The sequence below is a fragment of the Lissotriton vulgaris genome, chromosome 1_1 (genome assembly GCF_964263255.1).
Source record: "Lissotriton vulgaris chromosome 1_1, aLisVul1.2, whole genome shotgun sequence".
Classification (NCBI taxonomy): Eukaryota; Metazoa; Chordata; class Amphibia; order Caudata; family Salamandridae; genus Lissotriton; species Lissotriton vulgaris.
This window is the reverse complement of record NC_141685.1, coordinates 2,121,023,730-2,121,045,164: the sequence shown is the minus strand read 5'-3', so window position 1 is coordinate 2,121,045,164 and position 21,435 is coordinate 2,121,023,730. Positions and strand designations below refer to the sequence as shown.

Here is a 21,435-nt window from a genome sequence, read left to right as displayed (position 1 = left end):
ACTAAAGCTGTCTGATGCCAAGACCTAAATACTACTAAACACGAGAACTACAGTCTGCTAGCACCGCAAACAGTCCCTTTGCGGCTTAGTAAAAGGGGGCAATGGTTATCCTGAATGAGAGCAAGGGTGCAACCGTTTCCAGCTAACCTCAAATTTTGAACATGCCTCCAAAGATGACCACCAACAACGGACTTTCAGATTGTGGATTTCTCCGTACAAAAAAACATAAGTCATAAGCCAGTGAAACAAACAAGAAAGGATGGTATCTGGAGGTCCCAAGCCCCGTAAAGGACCTCTGTACAAGTAGATGAAAAGAAAATATACAGTGCAAATTCATCTTTCTTTTCATGTAGCATAGCACAAACCTAGATAAAGGTATTAGAGGGTTTAGAGAGCTACAATATAATCGGGGAGGACTGTTAAGTAGAAGAAGATAGAGGGAATATACGGTCATTGAGGGGGAGGTGATAACTAGGCAGGGATAGAAGGGACAGAGACTTGGTCCACCATTTGGACAGCGTTATACGAGGCTAAGTGCTGCTTCAAAAGCGGGACTTCAGTTTCTTTCCAGGTAGAATGTGTCAAGGAGCTGGCCACATCTAGAGGGGAGGGAGTTGCAGCTCCTTGGATATCAAAGCATCTTTTCATAAAACACCTTTTCCATACCTCGTCACTGATGCTCCTACTGCGCCTTTCCGATCAGCTTCCACAATAATTCTGTTTTTAGACAACTGCTCTTGGATGAGAATTACTTTTTCAACACCTTTGACAATAAAGTAGCCACCTGTGAAAAAAATGATAAAGAAGCGCTTATGTCCCTGGGATATTCAAAAACAAAGAAGCGAGAGAGAGAGAGAGAGAGAGAGAGAGAGAGAGAGAGAGAGAGAGAGAGAGAGAGTTTGGAAATATACCCCTTTAGAATATCCTATGCATAATTTGGTAACTTGTTCTCATTTGTGACATCAGTATTTTCAAGCCCAGAATTTACTATGCTATAAGGCTCCTATAAGTATGAATGAGTGGCTATGCTTAGAAAAGAAAGCAGTGTGACAAAGAACTTCTTTAAAAATGCGCCTAATTAACATGGGTCTCCTGATAGCAAAACGAGTGATAGCAATGCATTGGGCGCGCGGACCCCCACCCACCCTGACTCAATGGTCTAGAGATATGCTGTTCTACAATACGCAAACTGAATCATACAGTGAACTGCTTCCCCCTAGGAGCCGTCCGATAAACTTCTGGAGCTTATATAAAAGCTACTTAGAAGGCCAGAAATGAGGAACTTACTGGCAGGTACTCTAGTTTTGAATTGATTTGAAGCATATACAGAGGTCTCCTATATTTGATTACCAGAGTTTGATGCAATGCACTCCCAGTAAAGAAAAGTCATGTACATTCATGATCACGGTGACTGTTTTTCTGTTGTAATCTTTTTCCTTTTTCTCTTTATTTGTATTCAAATGTATGTATTGTATTTCTCTTTCTTGATTATGAAAACCAATAAAGAAAAATAACTCTTTTCTAAATGTTTAAGTAAGCACTATCAACAAACCTTTTACATTCCAAATCAAGTATTTTATTATTAAGCATATGTAAACTGGTGAAAAATAGTACCAGTTTATTTCTAAATCCAGTACTTTACGCACACCAGCCAAGCTTCAGATGTATTTGTTTTTTAACACTGCAATGGTAAAAGGATTCAACATATAACCGTGGTAAAGCTTATCAAAGTGCAGTGTCACTGCCATGTCAAAATGCTAACAATGATGTACCGTGTACATGAGTCGTTTTTACTTATAAATCCAGACCAAGAGACTATGTCTCATTCAAGATAGAAAAGCAAGTAGATAAAATACATGGCGAGTTTTGTGGGTAAAGCAGCATCGAGTCTTTCTCCCAATTGTCACATGGCACATGTTAAACAAGAAGTTGAGATCTCTCATCAATGGCAACAAATTGAAGCGAAGAGGTGAGAGTGATAACTTGGAAACTGTGAAGAAATTATCCATAATTACTGTTTGCCCAACCAGAGGGAGGAATGCAGATCACAGGATGTGGTATTCTCAACCAGCAGTTGGAGTCTTAAATCTTTCTAAAAAGGGTCAAAAGGAAGCGCCGGCTACAATCCGTTATATGTGATAAATAAGGTTCCGGGCCTATAGTTATGCAAACAGGAGTATATTCAACAACATGAGGCTTAGTTAGTGCTCATTCCCTACTCGATTCCATGCGTTCTTCTAAAAATAATAAATGTAAAAACAACAATTGATGGACGGAATGTTGCACAATGGCAAAACATTCACCCCAGTCACAGATCTGGGTTTAATCCATCGTTATTTTTCTCACCACACCACCCCAATTCAGACATGGCCATATGCAAATCAGTCTTGACCCTGTGCCTCATGGGAACAGTCCAGCCCGAACTGCCAAGCCATGTCTTCCCTGGACCGGAATCAAGCATCCTAGGACCGGTTTCAGGCTATCAGCCTTCATCAGCCAGGATAGCTTGATTCCAGTGGCATGGAGAGCACAGGACTCACGTCTGAGCATACCCGTTGCGCTCGAGGTGACAAATGTAAAAACAACAATTGATGGACTGAATGTTGCACAATGGCAAAACATTCACCCCCAGTCACATATCTGGGTTTAATCCATCGTTATTTTGCTCACCACACCACCCCAATTCAGACATGGCCATATGCAAATCAGTCTTGACCCTGTGCCTCATGGGAACAGTCCAGCCCGAACTGCCAAGCCATGTCTTCCCTGGACCGGAATCAAGCATCCTAGGACCGGTTGCTGGCTATCAGCCAGGATAGCTTGACTCCAGTGGTGTGAAGAGCACAGGACTCAAGTCGGGGTGACAAATGCAAAAACAACAGTTGATGGACAGAATGCAGAACAATGTCATACATTCACCCCAGTACAGAGATCTGGGCCTAAATCCATGATTTGCATATGGCCATGTCTGAACTGGGGTGGAAGCCCTTAATAGTGCCCAGAGCAGAGCCCTGCCGGGCTAAAGAAAGAAGGAACAAAAGGACTTCTGAAAGAGGGGCAAAAAGGGAACCACAGCCTATGCTGTGCCACAAATTTGTTCCACCTGCAGGCGTATACCGATTTAGTGGATGGATGCCTGGCTGCCAGAATGATATCACAGTTCAGGAGGCAAGTCAAATGGAATCAACTGTCGCCGCTCAATTTCCACGCATGGAGGTGGAAGCTCGACATATTCGGGTGAAGGACCGTCCCCTGCTGCTGCAACAGAAGATCCTCCAGAAGAGGCAATAGGATCGGGGGATCTAGGTGGATACTGAGTAGCTTGGGATACCAAACTCTTCAAGCCCAGTCCGGAGCCACAAGAATGACTTGGGCCGTGTCGCGCTTGATCTTCATCAGCACTCTGGGTAGAAGTGGTATATGCAAAAAGGCGTACAATAGACCGCAACTCCACTCGCGACGAAAAGCGTCGCCGAGCGAGTGACACCTTGGAAATTCCAACGTGCAGAACTGCTGACATTGCGCGTTCTCTTCGGTGGCGAATAGATGTAACCAAGGCTCTCCCCACTATTGAAAGAGTCCTTGTGCCACCTCCGAGTGAAGACGCCATTTGTGATCCATCATGCACCTGCGGCTGAGTTCGTCCGTCCTGGCGGCGTTCAAAGAACCTGCCAAGAGTTGAACCACCAGGAAAATACCTTGGTGTTTCAGCCACGTCCAGAGGCGCAGAACCTCCTGACAAAGGGTCGACGACTCCACCCCGCCTTGCTTATTGCAATACCACATGGCGGTGGTGTTGTCTGAACACCTGCACTACTCTTCCCTTGACACAGGGAAGGAATGCCTTCAGTGCAAGTAGGATCGCCCAGAGCTCCAGAAGGTTGATATGGAGCCTGGACTCCGCCAGAGTCCTCTGATCTCCACCTCTCCCATGTGGCCACCCCATCCCAGGAGGGACCTATCCGTCACCACTGTGTGCTCTGGTTGCCTCTTACCCAATGCTAGTTCGTGAGCCACCACTGCAATTGTCGTGCATTGCCCACCGAGACCTGGACGTACTCGGACAGGTTCCCCTGATGCTGCGCCCACTGGAACTTCAAGTCCCACTTCAGAGCCCGAATATGCCATCTGGCATGATTGATCAGCATGATGCAGAGGCCATTAGGCCCAGGAGCCTCAAGGTCATCCTAACTGAAACCCAGGACAAGGCTGAAAGATCTGAATCACAGCACGAATGTCCCGGACTCGCTGATTGGGAAGATAGACCCGAAACTGTGCCGTGTCCAGACCGCTCCGATGAAGAGGAGCTTCTGAGAGGGGATCAGGTGTGACCACCGCCATCCCTTTCATGAACACCTGAGAGGCACTGGTAAGGCCAAAAGGGAGCACAGTGAACTCTAACTGCTCGTGGCCTACCGTGAACCACAGGTAACACCGGTGGGCCGGCAGGACAGGGATATGACAGTAAACGTCCTGCAAGTCTAACGCTACCATCCAGTCTTGCGGGTCTAGGGCAGACAAGACCTGAGCAAGTTTGAGCATCTTGAACTTCTCCTTCGGGATTTCCGAAGGTCTAAGATAGGACGCAGGCCCTTGTCCTCCTTTGGAACCAGGAAGTAGTGGGAGTAACAACCACGACCTGCTTCTGGCGTTGGAACGCACTCGATGACCCCCTTGGCCAAGAGGGCCGCAACTTCCTGCTGGAGAAGTGCCAAGTGATCCCCTAACATGTGGTGGTACTGAGGTGGCATGGCTGGAGGGGTAATCTCGATGGGGAGTGAGTAGCCCCTTCGGACTATCTGTAAAACCCACCTGTCCAAAGTGATGGTGAGCCATTGGGGGAAGTCCGCGGTTTCAGGCCCACTGACATTTGATGGGCCTGAAACCGCGGACTCGCTGGGCAGAGCGGTTTCCATGACAGTGGCGCTACGCCATGACACCTTGCTGAGGACGACTGGCTTTTCAGGGGATGTCCAGAACACTTTGATGGATATGCCTTTTGATGGCACTCGCCTTTTTAGCGACAAGGCAGATAGTGCGTTGAAGCGCTATAGTCAAGTCCTTGGTCCTTTCGGCCACGCGCACTCCTTTGACTTCTGTTTTTCGCTCCTTTTGTGGTCAAGGAGGGGGTGCCCAAACACGCTCGTTTCAGAGCCACAGGCCTGTGCAGCAACAGTCTCAGCGCAGCCGTAGATGTGGGACCTGCCGTGGTGGGTTAGTCCACCACCTCCACTGCCTCCAAACCTTCCTAGTCCAGTGTGTCAAGGCCACAACGAATAGTGAACTTGGCTGCATCTCTCCCCTCAGCAATAGCTTGGGAGAGCACCGTCCAGGCCTCCTCCGGACACTGAGGCAGCACCTGCGCCACCGTATCCCACACAGAGTTGGAATAACGGCCCAAGAGACATGCGGTGTTCACAGACCACAAACCTGAACTGGCGGAAGAGAAAATCTTCTTCCCAAACTGCTCCAGTTTCCTGGATTCGCTGTCCGGAGGTGCGGAAGGGAATGGGCTCAGAGAAGTAGAGGCTTGGACAACCAAGCTCTCAGAGGTAGGGTGTTGGGAGAGAAAAATGGGGCTCGCCCGGGGACGGGCGATTGGGTTGGTCCACGTTCCTATCCACAGGAGCCCCTGTGTTGGGCCTGGACCAGGTGCCCAAAAGAACGTCTGAAAGTGCATCATTAAAGAGCATCAGCGGCTCCGCAGAGGAAGCCGCCGGCCGTAGCTTTTCTGTCAGGAGGTTAGCCCTGACAGCCACTGTAGGGAGCTCGAGGTGGAGAGCCTCTGCTGCCCTATGCAACACCACTGAATAATTAACACCCTCCTCCATAGCGACGGTAGAAGGAGACAGTGCGCCAGGTTCAGGAGAGACATTCAGATCACCGGCGTCCTCCAAATCCTCTGCCCAGTCCGCGTCTAATTCACATTGGACTGCAAGAGGGTCTTCAGACCCCTCCCAGTCCTGCACGTCCTCTATAACATGCTGGGTAGGTGGGAAAGGAGGAGGATGGAGAAAGGGATAAAAATTCCCCATCGGCGTCGGAATCAGTGTTGATCGACACCGGTTCGGCACCGTCTCCATGTCGGGGTGGAAGCCGGGGGCAACATCGGCCAGGGTGCCGGCCATCGGCAGCGGCGGTGCCATAGACGTCAGTGAAGGTCGTACGAGGTCAACAGACATCGGCTTGGATCCATGCATGGATCCATGGGGGTCCCGCGGCGCCGAGGCCAGAGCCATCGACGATTTAGGAGCCGGAGCCATCTACGAAGAAGGGCGAGGACCCCCAGTCAGACCCGCGGGGTCCGACGGGTTAATGAGGAGGGGCATGGCTGACAGGAATCCTGCAGCTGGGCCGGAGTCGCCGACGGACCCAGGAAAGGTGGGTAGGCCGTCGGCAATAGCGTAAGCGCCCCCGGAGCCGCAGGGTGGCACCACACGCAACCTCAACCATGTCGCGTGACGGGCTAGGGGAAGGCAAAGAGCGACGCAACTTCTTCGACTTCTTGTGCTTCGTCTTACCTGACCCAGAGTGCGAAGACTTTGTCGAACGATGGTGGCAGCTCCGCGACCGTTCCCTCGACCTCCCACGGTCCCGGGACCTTGAACAGCCCGGAGCGGACTCCCAGGCCTCTAGCAACTTTAGGGACAGTTCTCGCAAAGTTTTCGGAGCCATGGCCTGGTAGTCGGGGCACGACGTGGGGTTGTGGTCTTGCCCTAGGCAATAAAGACACTCGTGGTGCGGGTCCGTCACTGACATCATGCGGAGACAAACCTCGCAAGACTTGAAACCGGGCATCCCTATAACACCAGGAGTCAAAGACTCAAAAACACAGAGATCAAAGTCCCAAAACACTCAGTCAAAAATTGCCTGGGGGTGCCGCTTTCTCTGGATCTGCGCTTGCTGGTGCAGAAAAAGAAAGAACTGATGCCAGCGTGCGAGGGCGGCGTCTAAGTAGCTGCCGCAACATCATCCCGGTGATCACGATGCCTACGACGGACGCGGAGCTGCACTACGCCACCTTCTGACGCACAGGGTTACTTTCTGATGAAAACTTTCCAGATCCAGTGACGCCTGGGGGTAATTCTAAGGTAAGGAATCTCTTTCAGATTTGGCCTTACGCACCATCAAAACAGCTTTGAAGTTGCTGCTGGCTTGTTTAACCTCTGAAGGGTATCTACGATTAGTGTGAATGGCAGACTTTAACTGTATGCGAACAGCTGTGCAGTCAGAATCAAACCATCTAAAAGGATTCATCTCAACTGTATGTAGTTTCGTAGTTATTAATTCTCGGGCTGATGCACTAATATTATTACAACTTTTATGTATTGTTTTGGGGTTCGACACCTAATGAAAGGCTTGTCAGGAAATCTAACATATTTGTACAGATAAGGTTGGTGATAAAAATCTCCGGTATTACCATATGCCATTTTAATCTTATACCCTTTGATTTGGAATAAACGAGGTCTGTAGGATCTCCATTAGCTCTCCTACTAACCTAATTACCTCCCCAACCCTCTCTTACCATCTATGTGAAGGCACTGCTCTGTATGTAGGAATGTAATGGTCACGCTACTATTCCTTCAACCTTTCCTTTAATCTCTCCACTTCACCCTCTATATACAGCCTCACATCCCATGGTCTTCAAAAACTATCTTCCAACCACAATCATACAACATTTACTGCCTTACAATGTGAATCCTTATACATCCATCTCCTATCATTACATACTTATTCTTACTGATTTACAGACCTCCATCGTATAACCCTGGCATCACTGACTTTTTGCTTGACACCCTTTTGACAGACTATCACATTATGTACTTCCACCTCACCCTTCCGTCCATCCTTCCAAATACAATCCAATCAAATTCTAAAATCCCCAAAATTCCCAAAAGTTGTCAAAAGAAACCAGCTCTACTTACTCTTTGATCTCTACTTCTTACTATCCCCGGGACAACAGCCAAACAGTTCCATGTGTGGCCCCCAACTGTCCTTGACAACATTATCTCATTCAGGTAATGCTCAAATACAAAACGCCAGCAAAAAGCAAGTAGACTGACACATACACACCACTAAAAACAGAAGCCAGAATGCTGGAGAAACACTAGATAAAACAAATACCATAATTACAAATTACAATCATCTGCTCCAAGGATACTCCTAATTACAAAAAGATACTATCAAAAAAGAAAGAAAAAAATACTCCTTCTCAGGTCACATCCCATGAGTTACTTGACATCAAATACATTTTTCAGAATAACTTCCTGATTCAACAAGCATAAATGCATTGCATCCAGAGCCATTTACTTACAAAAACGACCCAAGACACTAGCAAATCATTTCATCTCAATAGTTAAATATCTGAAAAACTGCCTTAACTCGAAAAACAAAGAAGAAAAAACCAAATTCAAACTCACACCAGCTCTCAAATCTTTCTCATAAAAATAACCATGATTTTTCACTTTGAACTACCTTTCTAGTAACAATCTAACAAATCTCATCATGGCTTGAGGCGCAGCAGATTCACCAACATACCCACGACCAGTACACCCATCCAAGGACATTCTTGTTTATACCAGAACTCCTGTTCCAACCAGAGCTATCAACAAATACTCCCTAGCATTAAAATGCATCCTAAAGACTTCATGATCCGCAACATAAACCTATTCTAAGGAAACAAGGTCCAACCTAAAAGATCTTTCCCAGCATCAACCCATATCGGATGCTCTCTTTTATACAAACTCATCAAAACAAACAAATTTCAGCTCTCATTGCATGCTCAACAGCGCCTTAACTCACACTGTTCTGCACCAACTGATGATTTGGAAAACATAATGTCTCAACTTGAGGAGCCATTTCTCTAACCTCACACACTATACACAATGCTTCCAACAAAAGCCACACTACAAACCCACACCTATCCTACAATGCACTCGGAAAGGGCGGTCAGGTTGGACAATCGCTATTGGATGGGTATGCAGCCTTGATAGTGATTCGAGGTGATGCATAAATTCTACAACAAAATGCTATACATGCATGGGGAGTCATTATCATTTTAACCATAAACACCACTGGTCTGAAGATAAAGGAATGAGCAAGTGTTTACAAAATATCTACATATGTGTAAGTATAAAGCATAAACCGAACTTGGAAACTATGAAAAAGTTTAAAAACAAATGCTAAAATTGGCAAACCAATCACTGATTTTATTTCTACATCGGTAACGTGCCACATGCCAGGCTTTCAGAGCATTTAAGGTGATGAAAAAAAACACATTCAGGAGGTTGCCCAAATAAAAACAATTAAATCAGAAGAAAAGGCATAGTAAAGAGAATGGGATTTAATGGTTTTACAAATGAATGCGGTCATAGACAATACTAGACAAGGTGTTATGATTCACAAGCCTCACTAAAGTCAAAACTAGCGAGCAATAAATAGTGTGGCATGAGGATAAGATAAAAATACTGAAAATTTAAAAAATGTGAGTCTGAAGACATACTGCAGATAACAAGAACTTAAGAAATGTTATGCTGCATAAACTAAACAGTGCTAAGCCACTTGTAAAAAGTGTACTTTATGAGCCAAGTGTCTTAAGTTGTAGCTTTAAGAGAAGTAAGTAGGATTCATTGAAAAGTTCTCCAAGTAACCTATCCCCACTTGTAGAAGATCTGGACATTCATTGGTGGTGGAGAGATGTGAAGAACTTTTAAAGCAGCAGCTTAATAAGTGCCTACATCAAAGGACTCCTAAAAGATGTATTTGTCAGAACTACAAAAATTGAACCAAGAAGTACAGAGGCTTGAAGGACCACCAGGCTATCTAAAATCAGACCTGTTGCAATAATGAAAAGCAGAATATGTTCCTCATTTTGATGATGAGAGAGGGGATGTGGATCCACATGCTCTAAAATAAATATTTGTCCAGCCTCCTCCCAAGACTTCGAAAGTGTATGGACGTGTTGGAGCCACAATACTGTACTTACCTGAATGTCTCTTAGTAAATAATACACACTGTCATACATATACTGACATCAGAACCAGAGGCACATCCCCAGCTAGATCAATCATAGGAGTGATGTGCACCCGGGAGGGATCTTTCTGACTCTATTCAAGTTTAAAGCACTAGGCAACATGAACTCACTTAATGTATTCCGATACTTCTGACTTGGAACCACGATTCAAGCCCGCTTCCTGAAGCACCCTACAGAACCTAGAGCTATGCTGTTCTTACGCAGTTACTCACTTAATTACAATCATGAAAAGCAGGAACATAGTTGCTGAGGTGCTAAAATTTGCTTGCGTAAATTATGGGTGAAATGTTCCTAATCATCTCAATCTTTAAATTGAGACTGTACGATTTAATTTCACACCAAACTTGAGTGAACAGAATTTTAAAATACTATACAATGAGCAGTAAAGTGCTGTGTTATTAAATGAAGACTCACTTCATGCAAGGCAAGCAAGATTAGAACATTGGATGGCCCATTTTTACAATTGCATAATAATTGGTGGAATTATGCCTTATTTAAATTCAAAACACAACGGAAAAAGAAATGAGCAATTGTGTTATATGTTACATCCATTTGTGTTCCTATGCACTCCAAACAATAAAAAATACAAATAACAAGGCACTCACTGGAGGATTTCCCGACCTGGTCAGAGTGGGGGAGATAATTGTACATGATTGGACATTACAAACTGCATAAGAAATGTTGTATTTTGTTTTTAGCTACAATTGCACTGCATGTAATAATCTTGAAAAATAAAAATCGCTCATTAGATGGAAACCAGTAATGAGGACACAAACCAAAAGTAATAATTTTGTGTAATCTTTTTGAGGTTCCTTTCAAAATGTAAAGAAATAGAACTGATGAAATTGCGAAAAAGCAAGAAACTAAATATCACAACATTAATTCTGTACCTGGATCTAAAGGGCATTCGTTAAGTTTAGCAAACTCAGCTGGAGTTTTCCCCATCAGAACACAGTTAGAACTTCGAAGCATTATGGGCATTCTGGAACAGAAACAGAAATAATCAAAAAGTATAAGTTATGCATGTATTATATTTTTACAGCCAACGGAATTCCAAATAACAGTACAACACTCAGACATATCCACAAGTTTTTTTCCACCCTAATAGTATCCCATACAAGCTTCTTCTAGGAAGTCATGATAAAAAGCCTGTGTTTTTATATAACCCCTAGGACTACATAAATCTCGATTTCATTTTCAATATAGATGGATTTAAAAATAAGTCGAGTCCATAGGAATGTGAACCTTAAACTTTAAGTTATATAGACCTCTAAATAGATCTAAGGAAGTTCTAGGTAACTATGAATAAGGTAGTAAGACAACTCAACTAACTCAAGTAAAAAAAAAACGGACTCTAAAAAGTCTATGGTAAAGAAAGGTGTTTGCATGATATAGTCATTATCATTCTATTTATTTGTCACAAACTTTATTGGGTTTTCATAGTACATATAATGCAAGATGTTAATATGGTTCTGCACTTTCAGTATGACCAAATATTCCGTTGTTTACATGCATCTTGCGTAATGTCAAATGCAGTTCAATAGCAGACATTTAATCAGTACAGAATTAAAAACTCGTGCTGTGAGGAGCTTGTATACAATACATTATTATCCCTAAATATGGTAAACTTTAAACTCCCTCCCATCCCCGCCACCCCCACTGTCGGCAATCAACATTCAGAGTCGGGACATGGGCAAACTCAGTTATATTGTCAGTACCCTCCTGATGGATTCAAACTTGGACAGTAACCTTAATACGGTATGGTATATGGGAATATCCGGGGTAGTACCAATTTTGTAAAGATATACGTACGATATCTATTGCGCATTATTTGAGTGTTACACCGTCAATAATCTACTGGTGGGGAGGAGCTACGTCAGCAAGCAAGATGGCTGCTTAGGCTCCCGGCTCCGTCGACCTTCGTAACCCGCCGCGATATCCTGCATGATATCCTGATTTAACGCCTAGCCTCTGTGTGCATGAACTGTCCCGCACTCCGATGGTGAAATCCGGAAACCTTTATCGGCTTGTTTGACGGAGTTACATCGAGTTTAAGTTTGCGGCCTGCTCCAGCGGTGAAGCCGGGGCCTGGAGTACCTTCACAGCCAGACTGTAGTGCAACAACATCGGCCAGGAGACTCGGGCTGGGCCCGGTCGACCGGAGTGGATGCTTTGTTTCATCCCGAATTTGGTTGCGATCGTTGTCATTGCTCAGCATCGATGGAAGAGTGAGTCTGCGTGCTGCTGGCTGCGGGTGGGGTCCCCTGTCCCGCGGACCCGGTTCGCTCCCTCCGGGGCTCGGGGTTACCGGCCTGCGGCCATAACTGGGTGGACCGTGGTTGCGAACAAAGACTGGTCGCCCTTCGCACCTGCAAGATCCTGTCTGTCACCCCCCTCCCGAGGATGCCGTGCTCTCCCGGGGAGGTGATAGAGATTGCTATCGAGCATGAGAATATGGACCAAACGTCGCATGAGCCATCGCTGAGGTCAATACTGGCAAAACTTTGGGCATTCCGCTCACATGTTGATACTTTGATGAGCAAATTGGACACTCGCCTATCTGAAATGCTCCTGGTGGAACCGGGCCATTCCTTATTGTTGAAACAGGATTCTGAAGCCATTCCAAACGCGGCCATTTTGACTCCGTGCGAGAACCCCGTGAGGAAACGAGTACTGGAACTATCAGATGGTGCCCTGGTGGCCGGTGTTCCCGAGGATGTCATGATATTGCTGAACATTCCACAACTACCGGATTTGGAGATATCGTCAAGCGTTCCCCTCCCGGAGACTTTTGTTTGTGACTTTCCATCTAATTTGTGGTCATCTTCTCCCTTCCTGGTGACGCTACGACTCCTGTTCAAAACGCGTTGGGACTGTTCATCTCTGCGGGAGAGTTCGTCTGCATCTACAGTTCCTGAGGACTCACTGCCTGCTGATAGCCATGGGCTGATTTCTGCTGACTCTTTTCTCCTATATTGCCTCTTTGTGTGTCTTTGGGTCTTGCTGGAGGGGGTTCGTGTTTTTGTTCGGAAGGGCCAAGGTTAAGATCGGCTGGATCGGGATGGGTTGGCATGGCTTTTACAAGTGTTGGACCTGCAACTGTTTGCTCTAAGAGGCTGGGCGGTGTCTCACGGTACCCTCTAACTACTCTACATTGCTGTCATAAGTTTGTCTGCTAGTGATAGGGGGTGGCTGTTTCAGGCGGGGGGTCTAAAGGGGCTGGGAGCCCACATTGATATGCCCTCCTCCGTTCTCTCTTTTCCCTCCTTTGGGGTTTTAGTTATTAGGGGCGACAGGCACGCTGCTGGGGGGGTTAGGCTGTAGCCATTTGCAGGGGTGCAGGGTGGGGGGTTGAAGGGGGGGGTTTATTTTGCCTTTTTTATTTTCTAAGGCCTTTCTCTCTTTTTCTCTCTTTTCTCGTAGGGTCAGTATAGCTCCGAACCATTCGGATTCTTATCGTATGCTTGTATTTCGTGCTTTTGCTTTTATGACATCCTGATTTATGGGCGGGCAGGCCTCGAGTATTGGCGCAACATGGAAATGTATATTGTGTGCTCTTTTGTACCGACCTATATGCTCTGGCGGCAAATCTCCATTATAGTGGTCATTATATGTATATCCTGTTTTTTACCCTGCCCCCCGCATTCTCCTGTTCGACTGTACGGCACCTGATCCTCTCTTATATAATATAAAATGAAACCTCTGTCTTGTCCTGCAATCCAGTTCTGCATTCCAATACAAGTTTTATTCTGAATCGCTGCCGGACCTTTGGGCTGTCGGCTGATGAGCTGTGTCGTAATGTGATATCGACGATTTAATTTGACTAGCGGCCAGCCCCTGCGGTTGTAGGCCCATGCTTGTATTTCTACTGAATGCTAAAATAAAGGTTTTCCAAAAAAAAAAAAAAATGTAGGTGATCAGCATGTCTAGGGTTTTAAAGGATTCTAATAGGGCGTCCCATTCGATAGCTATTGGTGTTATCCGTAATCCTTTTTATTTTCCTCTATGGAGCGTGCCTCTTTCTGCTTTCTCACATTGTAAAACAGCTTCCTGCCAAGTTGATATGCCCGGGGGTGGGGGTGAGGGGGGGGGGGGGGGAGGGGGGTTTGGTGAATATCACTCCTTCTAGGGCATAGTGCAAGCTACAGATTACCAGGTGCCTTACTGGACCCAGAGAATTATCCCAGTAATGACTCCTACGTGCCTCTTTGTGGCACCATGCGGATCCATGGAGAACTCGCACCACCCAGTAAGTGAGAGAGCAAAGCTGTATTTAGGTGCCACCCCTGCACACACAAGTCAATTTCTTCACTTACTTCGCATCCTGAGGCGTAGAGAAGCCTAAACAATGTGTTGGTCACAGCATCCCGATATAGAACTTGGGACCATTATATGATGTTGCAGATGTACACTCCAAAGAACAAGTAGTCGGGACGGCGGTGGGGAATCAATGGTTAGATCGAGTATCTCACCTTTAGAATAGATACCAAAGCAGTACTTTTCAAAAGGTTAAGGGTCCGTGATGCAGACTTAAACCAAGATGTCTTGCAGAACTGAGTGGACCCAATGGCCCTCCCTGTGGATCTGGCTGTCAAGGCAGTAATACTTGTGGAACATATGCACTCAGGAGGGCAGACATAACTCAGTGACTGACTGAAGTCTTGAAGGCCTGTTTTGCAGAAGAGTATGAAAAGTGTATCTGAGGAACCAACAGTCTTTGGGTCTCCTTTAGAGCTCGGTCGAATGGGATCACATGTAAATCGGTGACCCTCCAGCCCCACCAAACTAGCTGCTGCCCCGCTCTATTTAGAGTCTGGGTTACTGCTGGGTTGATATTGATACATCTGAAGCATCAGCTGGCTTTACTGGCCTGTCTGCAAATAGGCAGTCAGGTTAACATGACATATGCCCTATCCAGGGCAACAATCACTGGATTCCTCCGGCCGGAACCCGCATGTAAGACCCCAGTGAAAAGAAAGAACTCTCCATGCGCATTGCCAGCCTCGAGAAATCTACTTGCCCGATCTGACAAGCGGACACATAACAGATGTTCTGTTCAATCGCAAAGCAAATCAACAATAAAGATGCCTTTAAATCTTGTTTTTATCTTCCAACATTTACTCTGCATTCGAAGACAGAGGTCAAAAGTCAGTTTGTCTTCTTACATTTACTTTTCTTTCTCTGACTGCGAACTTACAGGATTTTGTAAAGTGAACTGCCTGTGTAAAGTGTGTGAAATTAAAGGCTGTAAGATGTAAGGTTTTTTTTCTAACACAACATTTAAATAGTTAATAAGTGAACTGCAGAATCATTTCAAAACATATCAATAGTTATCAAAGCACATTTTTGTAATTCTGTGTAATGAAAAAATATTTTTTATGTATCTGTTTTTATTTTCTTTAATATATTTAAAAAGTTACAGGTTCAATCATTATAATGGTGATGGCAATGCCAGATGTACAATATTCTACCACATTTTATGCAACATCACATTAACAGTACACCTCTCGCTACAATAGCAATGATGTATACGCAGGTAGTTTCATGTTCGAGAGCGAGTAGCAAGCGACGGCAGGAGATATGCTTTGGGTTTGTCTCTGTGTGGTGCTAGCAGTATATTATTCCCATTTTAACTCACGAGTAACAGGAGATGGAGGGGAAAGGATCTAGACACAACAGTAATAACGGGAGGATCTTGGCTCAACTGGAATGCTCGTGGCCCTCGTGTAAGACAGGTGTGAGTGCAGTTTACATCTTCGAGACTGTGGACTTTAGGTGTTATATCAATTTTAGGAGGCAAACACGTAACTCCAATTAGGGTTATGGTGCCTGGGGGGGGGGGGGGGGGGGGGTTCTAGTTCTATTGGCAGCGTGTTCCGGAAATCGTCCAGTGTAGCTTCTCGATTAGCAGCTAAAGGGATTTTACGGGCGCCCAGTGGGTCTTCAGTACTGGGACACACCAGTAGTGAGTGTCTCAAGTCTGCAGGGTGAGGCGGTTCTGGTGATTTCCACCGTCTTGTGAACAATTGCTTGGCCAGTAGTATACCTAGATCAAGAAAGCAGGAAGTGACACTTTACCATTTATTTCTACGAAAGAGGTGTAGGACACATAATTCCCACATGTGTGGCACAGTGTACCCCGTGCAGTAGGATAATGCGGAGAGGACTGCCTGCCAGTATTTGTCCAGGATCGGGCAGGCCCACAGCATGTGGAGGAGGACAGCATCAGTGACAACATCTTGGGCAGGCAGCATCTGTGCGGTGGAAGTACCTACTGATTTTGTATGGGGTGAGGTATGCTCTCTGCACAATGTAGAATTGAATAAGGCGTAAACGAGTGTTGCGGGGGTTGTGTTTGGTACATTCTAGTATTGCAACCCATTTTCTGTCAGTGTAAGGATGATGCACGTCTGCCTCCCAGCTTTGCCTCAGGGGCAATGGCGACACCGATGTGTGATGCCGCAGTGAGATGGCAAACCATTTAGTGAAATGTCTTTCCAGTCCCACGACATGTAAATAAAGGATGGCCAGATGTGTTAAAGGCTCATTCGTCATGTTCCCTCATTCCCCCGCCCCACCCCAAGGCAAACTCTGCAATAAGAATTGGCTTGGGTGTAGGCCATCTTCTTCTACAATGAAAAAAATATTTTTAGAAGATGTAAACAAATCAGAACACTTTACTTGGGGATGTGCAAACGCCAAGCATTGTTAATACGCTATATTGTTTTTAAAGTAAAACTGCATGCATTTGAGAAAGTTTGTGACCATTTCAAAGGGAAATTTGATGTCTGTGGATGACCGTGCACTACCACATCATGCTTTAGTAATATAGTTATTAAAAGTGACTTTTTAAACATGAACTGAGAAATATTCCTGCCTCGGCTCTGAGTACAATGCTATTAGTGAACTAAGAGGCAAATCAGGGGTCATGTGGACCCTATTTGTGGGCCAGATTCATATTAAACACAGAGCAAATGTTTAGTCGATCAAATAAATAAAAAAAGTTTTTTCGAACAGCAAATATGATGAACTTGCATATTTGATGGTGCTCTGATATGTGATAATGAAGAAAAAGGCTGCCCCAGAAAATAAAGTATTTGCCTAGGATCAGACAATTTGAGACCGGTTTACCCTCAAGTACATTACAGTTAGGTCGAATAGACTATTCATGTTACTACACCTGCAGGCCTAATAAAATGTTCATGATTTTTTGAGGCCTTTATTAGGGTACTCTGAAACCACATATTTAAAATGAGTTCTAATTAAGTAATGGATTAGGCAACAAGCCAAGTTTACTTTGTAGCACTTTTTAAAAACTACAGTGATTCGTGTGAAATTTGAAGTTTATCACATTCAAGTCTGAAAGATTAACTAATTCATTGTAGGTGAAATAAAAAGCAGAACAAACAAAATGGCACACAATTAGAAACACAAAGGAGCTATATCTATTCTTACCTCCCAATTGGCAGTGCATTGCGAATAATTCTCTGGCTTCCTCTGGTGTATTCTATATCCACTGTGATTGGAGCAGAGTAGGTCATGTCTCGAAGGCGACACTAAGAGAAACACATTTTAACACACATACAAATCAGTGAAATATGTATGCTTCTCATCATATTGAGCGTACTAAAGCCTAGCAACAAACTGCACATTCGTTATTATGATATTGATGACATGCTCAACTTAATTTTTATGTTATACATGTAAAACAAACAATCAAAATGTAACATTTAACATGAAATCAAAGTACTCATGTAAGAAAGTGCTCCTTTTGCATGGTTAGCCCTCACTTTTTGCCTGACTCTGAATGAAGCTTTGACTGAATGTGCACTGGGACCCAGCTAAGTCGGTTCCCACTGCATGTGTTCTTTCCCAAAACTATACCTTTGTTTCCACTATTGGCACACCTCTGGCCCACATATAAGCCCCTTGCAAAAGGTACCAGTGGTACTAAGGGCCAGAGAGGGTCTATAAGGGCTACAGCATGTATTATGCTACCCTAAGAGACCCCTCACCAAACACATGCACACTGCAGCCTGTGTGTTTTGGTGCAACTAAAAGTCAAGAGTCAACCTGGAACACATCCCTGCATGCCAGGCCTGCCTGCACTCCCAGAGGCATAGGTAAGTCACCACTACAGCAGGCCTTACAGCCCTGAGGTAGGGTGTAATGTAACTCTGGTAAGGATATAACTGCATGAGCACATATGCCCCTATAGTGTTCACGTTATTCTTAGACAGTAGAAGTGCAAGATGAAGCCATACCAAGTACATGGGCTAGGAGCTTGTCAGAACAAGTTCCACAGCTCCATGATGGCTTCACAGAATCCCAAAATATTTGGTACTACATTTCTCAGATTAATGCACCCACACTGATATCAATAAATGCACTCCGAGTGTACCTCAGAGGTGCCCCCTGAATACCTAACCAACCGGTAGTGTGTAACTGACTGGTATTGCCCAGCCTGCCACTTTGAGACATGTTTCTGACCACCTGAGGTGAGAGCCTTGTGCTCTCATGGGTCAGAAACAAAGCCAGCTATGGGTGGAGGTGCTTCTCACCTATCCCCAAACAGGAACAGCATTCAAGGGCAGTGAGCCTCAAAGGCTTCCTTTCCTTTCTTACCCTAGCCAGGGCCTCTCCAGCTAGTGGAGATACCCGCCCCCTGACCAAGCCCCACTTTGGCAGCAAGGTCAGCAGGAAAATTAGTAAGAAGATGAGGCGTGTCCCCTCTCAGCCATGACCACCCTTAAGGTGTCCTGAGCTGATGTGACCTCCTCCTTTGAAAATGCTCCATATTGGTTGTGAGGATGTTAGCCCATAGAATTAGGGGTATGCCCCATCCCCAAATAGAGTGGACATACAAAGGGTGTAGTCACCATAAAGGTAAGTAGCCCATTGGCTACTACCTGCCAGTACCTGTAATACCCCTAAATTGAGTATTTAGGGGCACCCCTGAACCTTGATCCTCAGATTACTGACAACCTAAAGAAGGAGGACTGAAAAGTTGTGCAGCAGTGAAGACTCCAAACGACAACTGACTTGACCCCAGCCCTACTGACTGTCTGCAGCCCTCAAAGAAAACCTGCTCCAAAAAGCAACTAGTCCTGCAGGCCCAGTGACCATCACACCCAAGGAGAACTGCCTGCCTTCCCTAAAGTGGTGTGGTGTAGAGTGGCATGATGTAGAGTGGAAAAGAGGGGAGTGGTTTAAAGTAGGAGTGGCGTAAAGCAGCAGTGGCGTAAAGCAGCAATGGCGTAAAGCAGGAGTGGCGTAAAGCAGGAGTGGCGTAAAGCAGGAGTGGCGTAAAGCAGGAGTGGCGTAGAGTAGGAGCATAATGTCATGGAGTGGAGTCAAGGAGGAAAGAGTGGCGTAGTATAGTATAGCTGTGGTTGTAAGTAACTAAAACTTAAATAGCAATGATAGATAGGGTGGAAGTAACATAAGCTATATTTCTGTGTTGAACGTACCAAAGCACATTGTACATCCAGGAATAATACTGAAATGCTTATAAAAGAAAAGAAAAAAATAGTGCATTGCAAAAAGACGCGGAAGAACACAAGCACTTGGTCCATGTCGCAGGGAGGAGCTAACATAAACAAGCATTGGCAAAGCCAATAGGTCTCGGCAATGGCAGAGCTCTGAGATACTGGTGTTGTTAATTTGAATGTTTTCAGCCGTATGTTTGTGAGGTTGCGGTTTTTCACGTGTCCTTGTTTTCAAATGTGTATGTTATTACTTTTGAGGGGTGTCTGTATGTTATGTGTGTAAGTATGCACAGTTATATTTTGTGAAAGTTATTCAGTGCCCTGATGGAAGCTAGTGTGTTGAACTCTGAATGAAACAGGAGGAAGCTCCTCATCTTGCAATATGTCGTGGGTTGAGAGCATTATCCTCGATAGCAAACCAAAGCTAAAGCAGCCAATGGCCAGACGCCAAAAAAACTATAGACAAGATTACAACTAAACAACCAAACATTTAAGAAAATGTGCTCGCCAGCATTAACAATGGTTTTAAAATGTTATACTATGGTTTTCATAAATAACACAAGTTATGCCTTAAGGACTTATGTGAACAATTAAAAAACAACATAAAACTTTATTTCGATCACTTAAATGTACATCTCATAAGATTACACACACAATATTACATATACAACATAAAAAGAATTATGATTAATAAAGAGATAATAAAAAGACGCTGTAATGCCCTAAAACGATAAAAGAATTGTTATCCCATAAGCAACATGATACGACAACAGTGAATTGGGCATTGCCCTATCTAATCATTTAGTAGCTTCTTAGAGGAACGTGCACAACGGTTCCTAAATCAACACATGCACCATTAGTTTTAAATAAGCAGATAAAACAAGGTTGGTAACCCCGATCAAACAAATGGCATGAGCCTAAACACATAAAAATATACATCTTATTAAGTAAAATATAAAACCATCAATTAATATTAAAAGTAAAGGGAAAGATCACCCGTTGGCCACATATCACACAATATAGGAGCCCTGTTCACAAAATACACTTTGAATGTCTAATCTAGAGGGCCATAAAAAATGTTGCCATACCAAAGACCACAACTCTCCTTGTGTCAGAGACCTAAGATCATGAATACTGCTGTAATAAAATGTCCACTTTAGGCGGCACAAGCAGGAAACAGAGAAGTGTGAGGAAAAACAGCAGCGCTCTTAAAGGGTGAGCAACACTTACAATGCAACTTTTACATCGCAGAGCCTTTACAACGCAACCATTACAACGCAAACTATTACAACGCATTGCTCTGGGGGGCGCTCTAGGATAGGGAATAGGTTAATTTACTATCCAATAACCTTCCCTAGTGTCCACGGGGACTGGAGTTGGAATAGTAAATTAAACTATTCACTATCCAGCGCCCCAAAACACGATGCGTTGTAATGGACTGCGTTGTAATAATTGCGTTGTAAAGGCATGCGATGTAAATGCATGCGTTGTTACGTCATACATCCCTCTTAAAGATATCACGAGGCGGCATATCTGCCAGGCAGTAATTAAATCGCTTCAATAAATCCATGTGGCTTTACTTATGAGATTGAATAAGTGTAATTGATACTCAACAATATAGCTCCCCGTTGCTGCTATGGAAGAGTCTGTTCCAACACAGACTTTTTAGGAAGTATGTACAGTTAAAAGGAGACATATGGGACTCTATCTAATGTCTCAACATATGGGACTCTATCTAATAAGCTCTGAAAATAATTAATAAGAACCGGGATTTCCTCACATCCAGGGTCCAGACTATGGAAAAGCCAATGTTTTCCTTTTGGAGAGCTAGGAACACAAAGGATATGTTAGTCCAGACCAAAACAGAAGGATAAAGGTGATAATCAATCAACACTATGGGATGTCCCCGCGCCC

The 21,435-nt window shown here is 44.6% G+C and overlaps 1 protein-coding gene across 1 annotated transcript in view; it reads right to left on the bottom strand.

Moving 5' to 3' along the window:
- POLR3B (RNA polymerase III subunit B) overlaps window positions 1-21,435 on the bottom strand; it is a 1,027,565-nt gene that overhangs the window by 756,800 nt on the left and 249,330 nt on the right. Inside the window, exons 6-8 of the mRNA XM_086921773.1 lie at window positions 17,489-17,589; window positions 10,924-11,015; window positions 667-784 (exon numbers count right to left, since the gene is read on the bottom strand). Coding sequence (XP_086777899.1) covers window positions 667-784; window positions 10,924-11,015; window positions 17,489-17,589 — 311 coding nt within the window. The remainder of the gene's footprint in view (window positions 1-666; window positions 785-10,923; window positions 11,016-17,488; window positions 17,590-21,435) is intronic.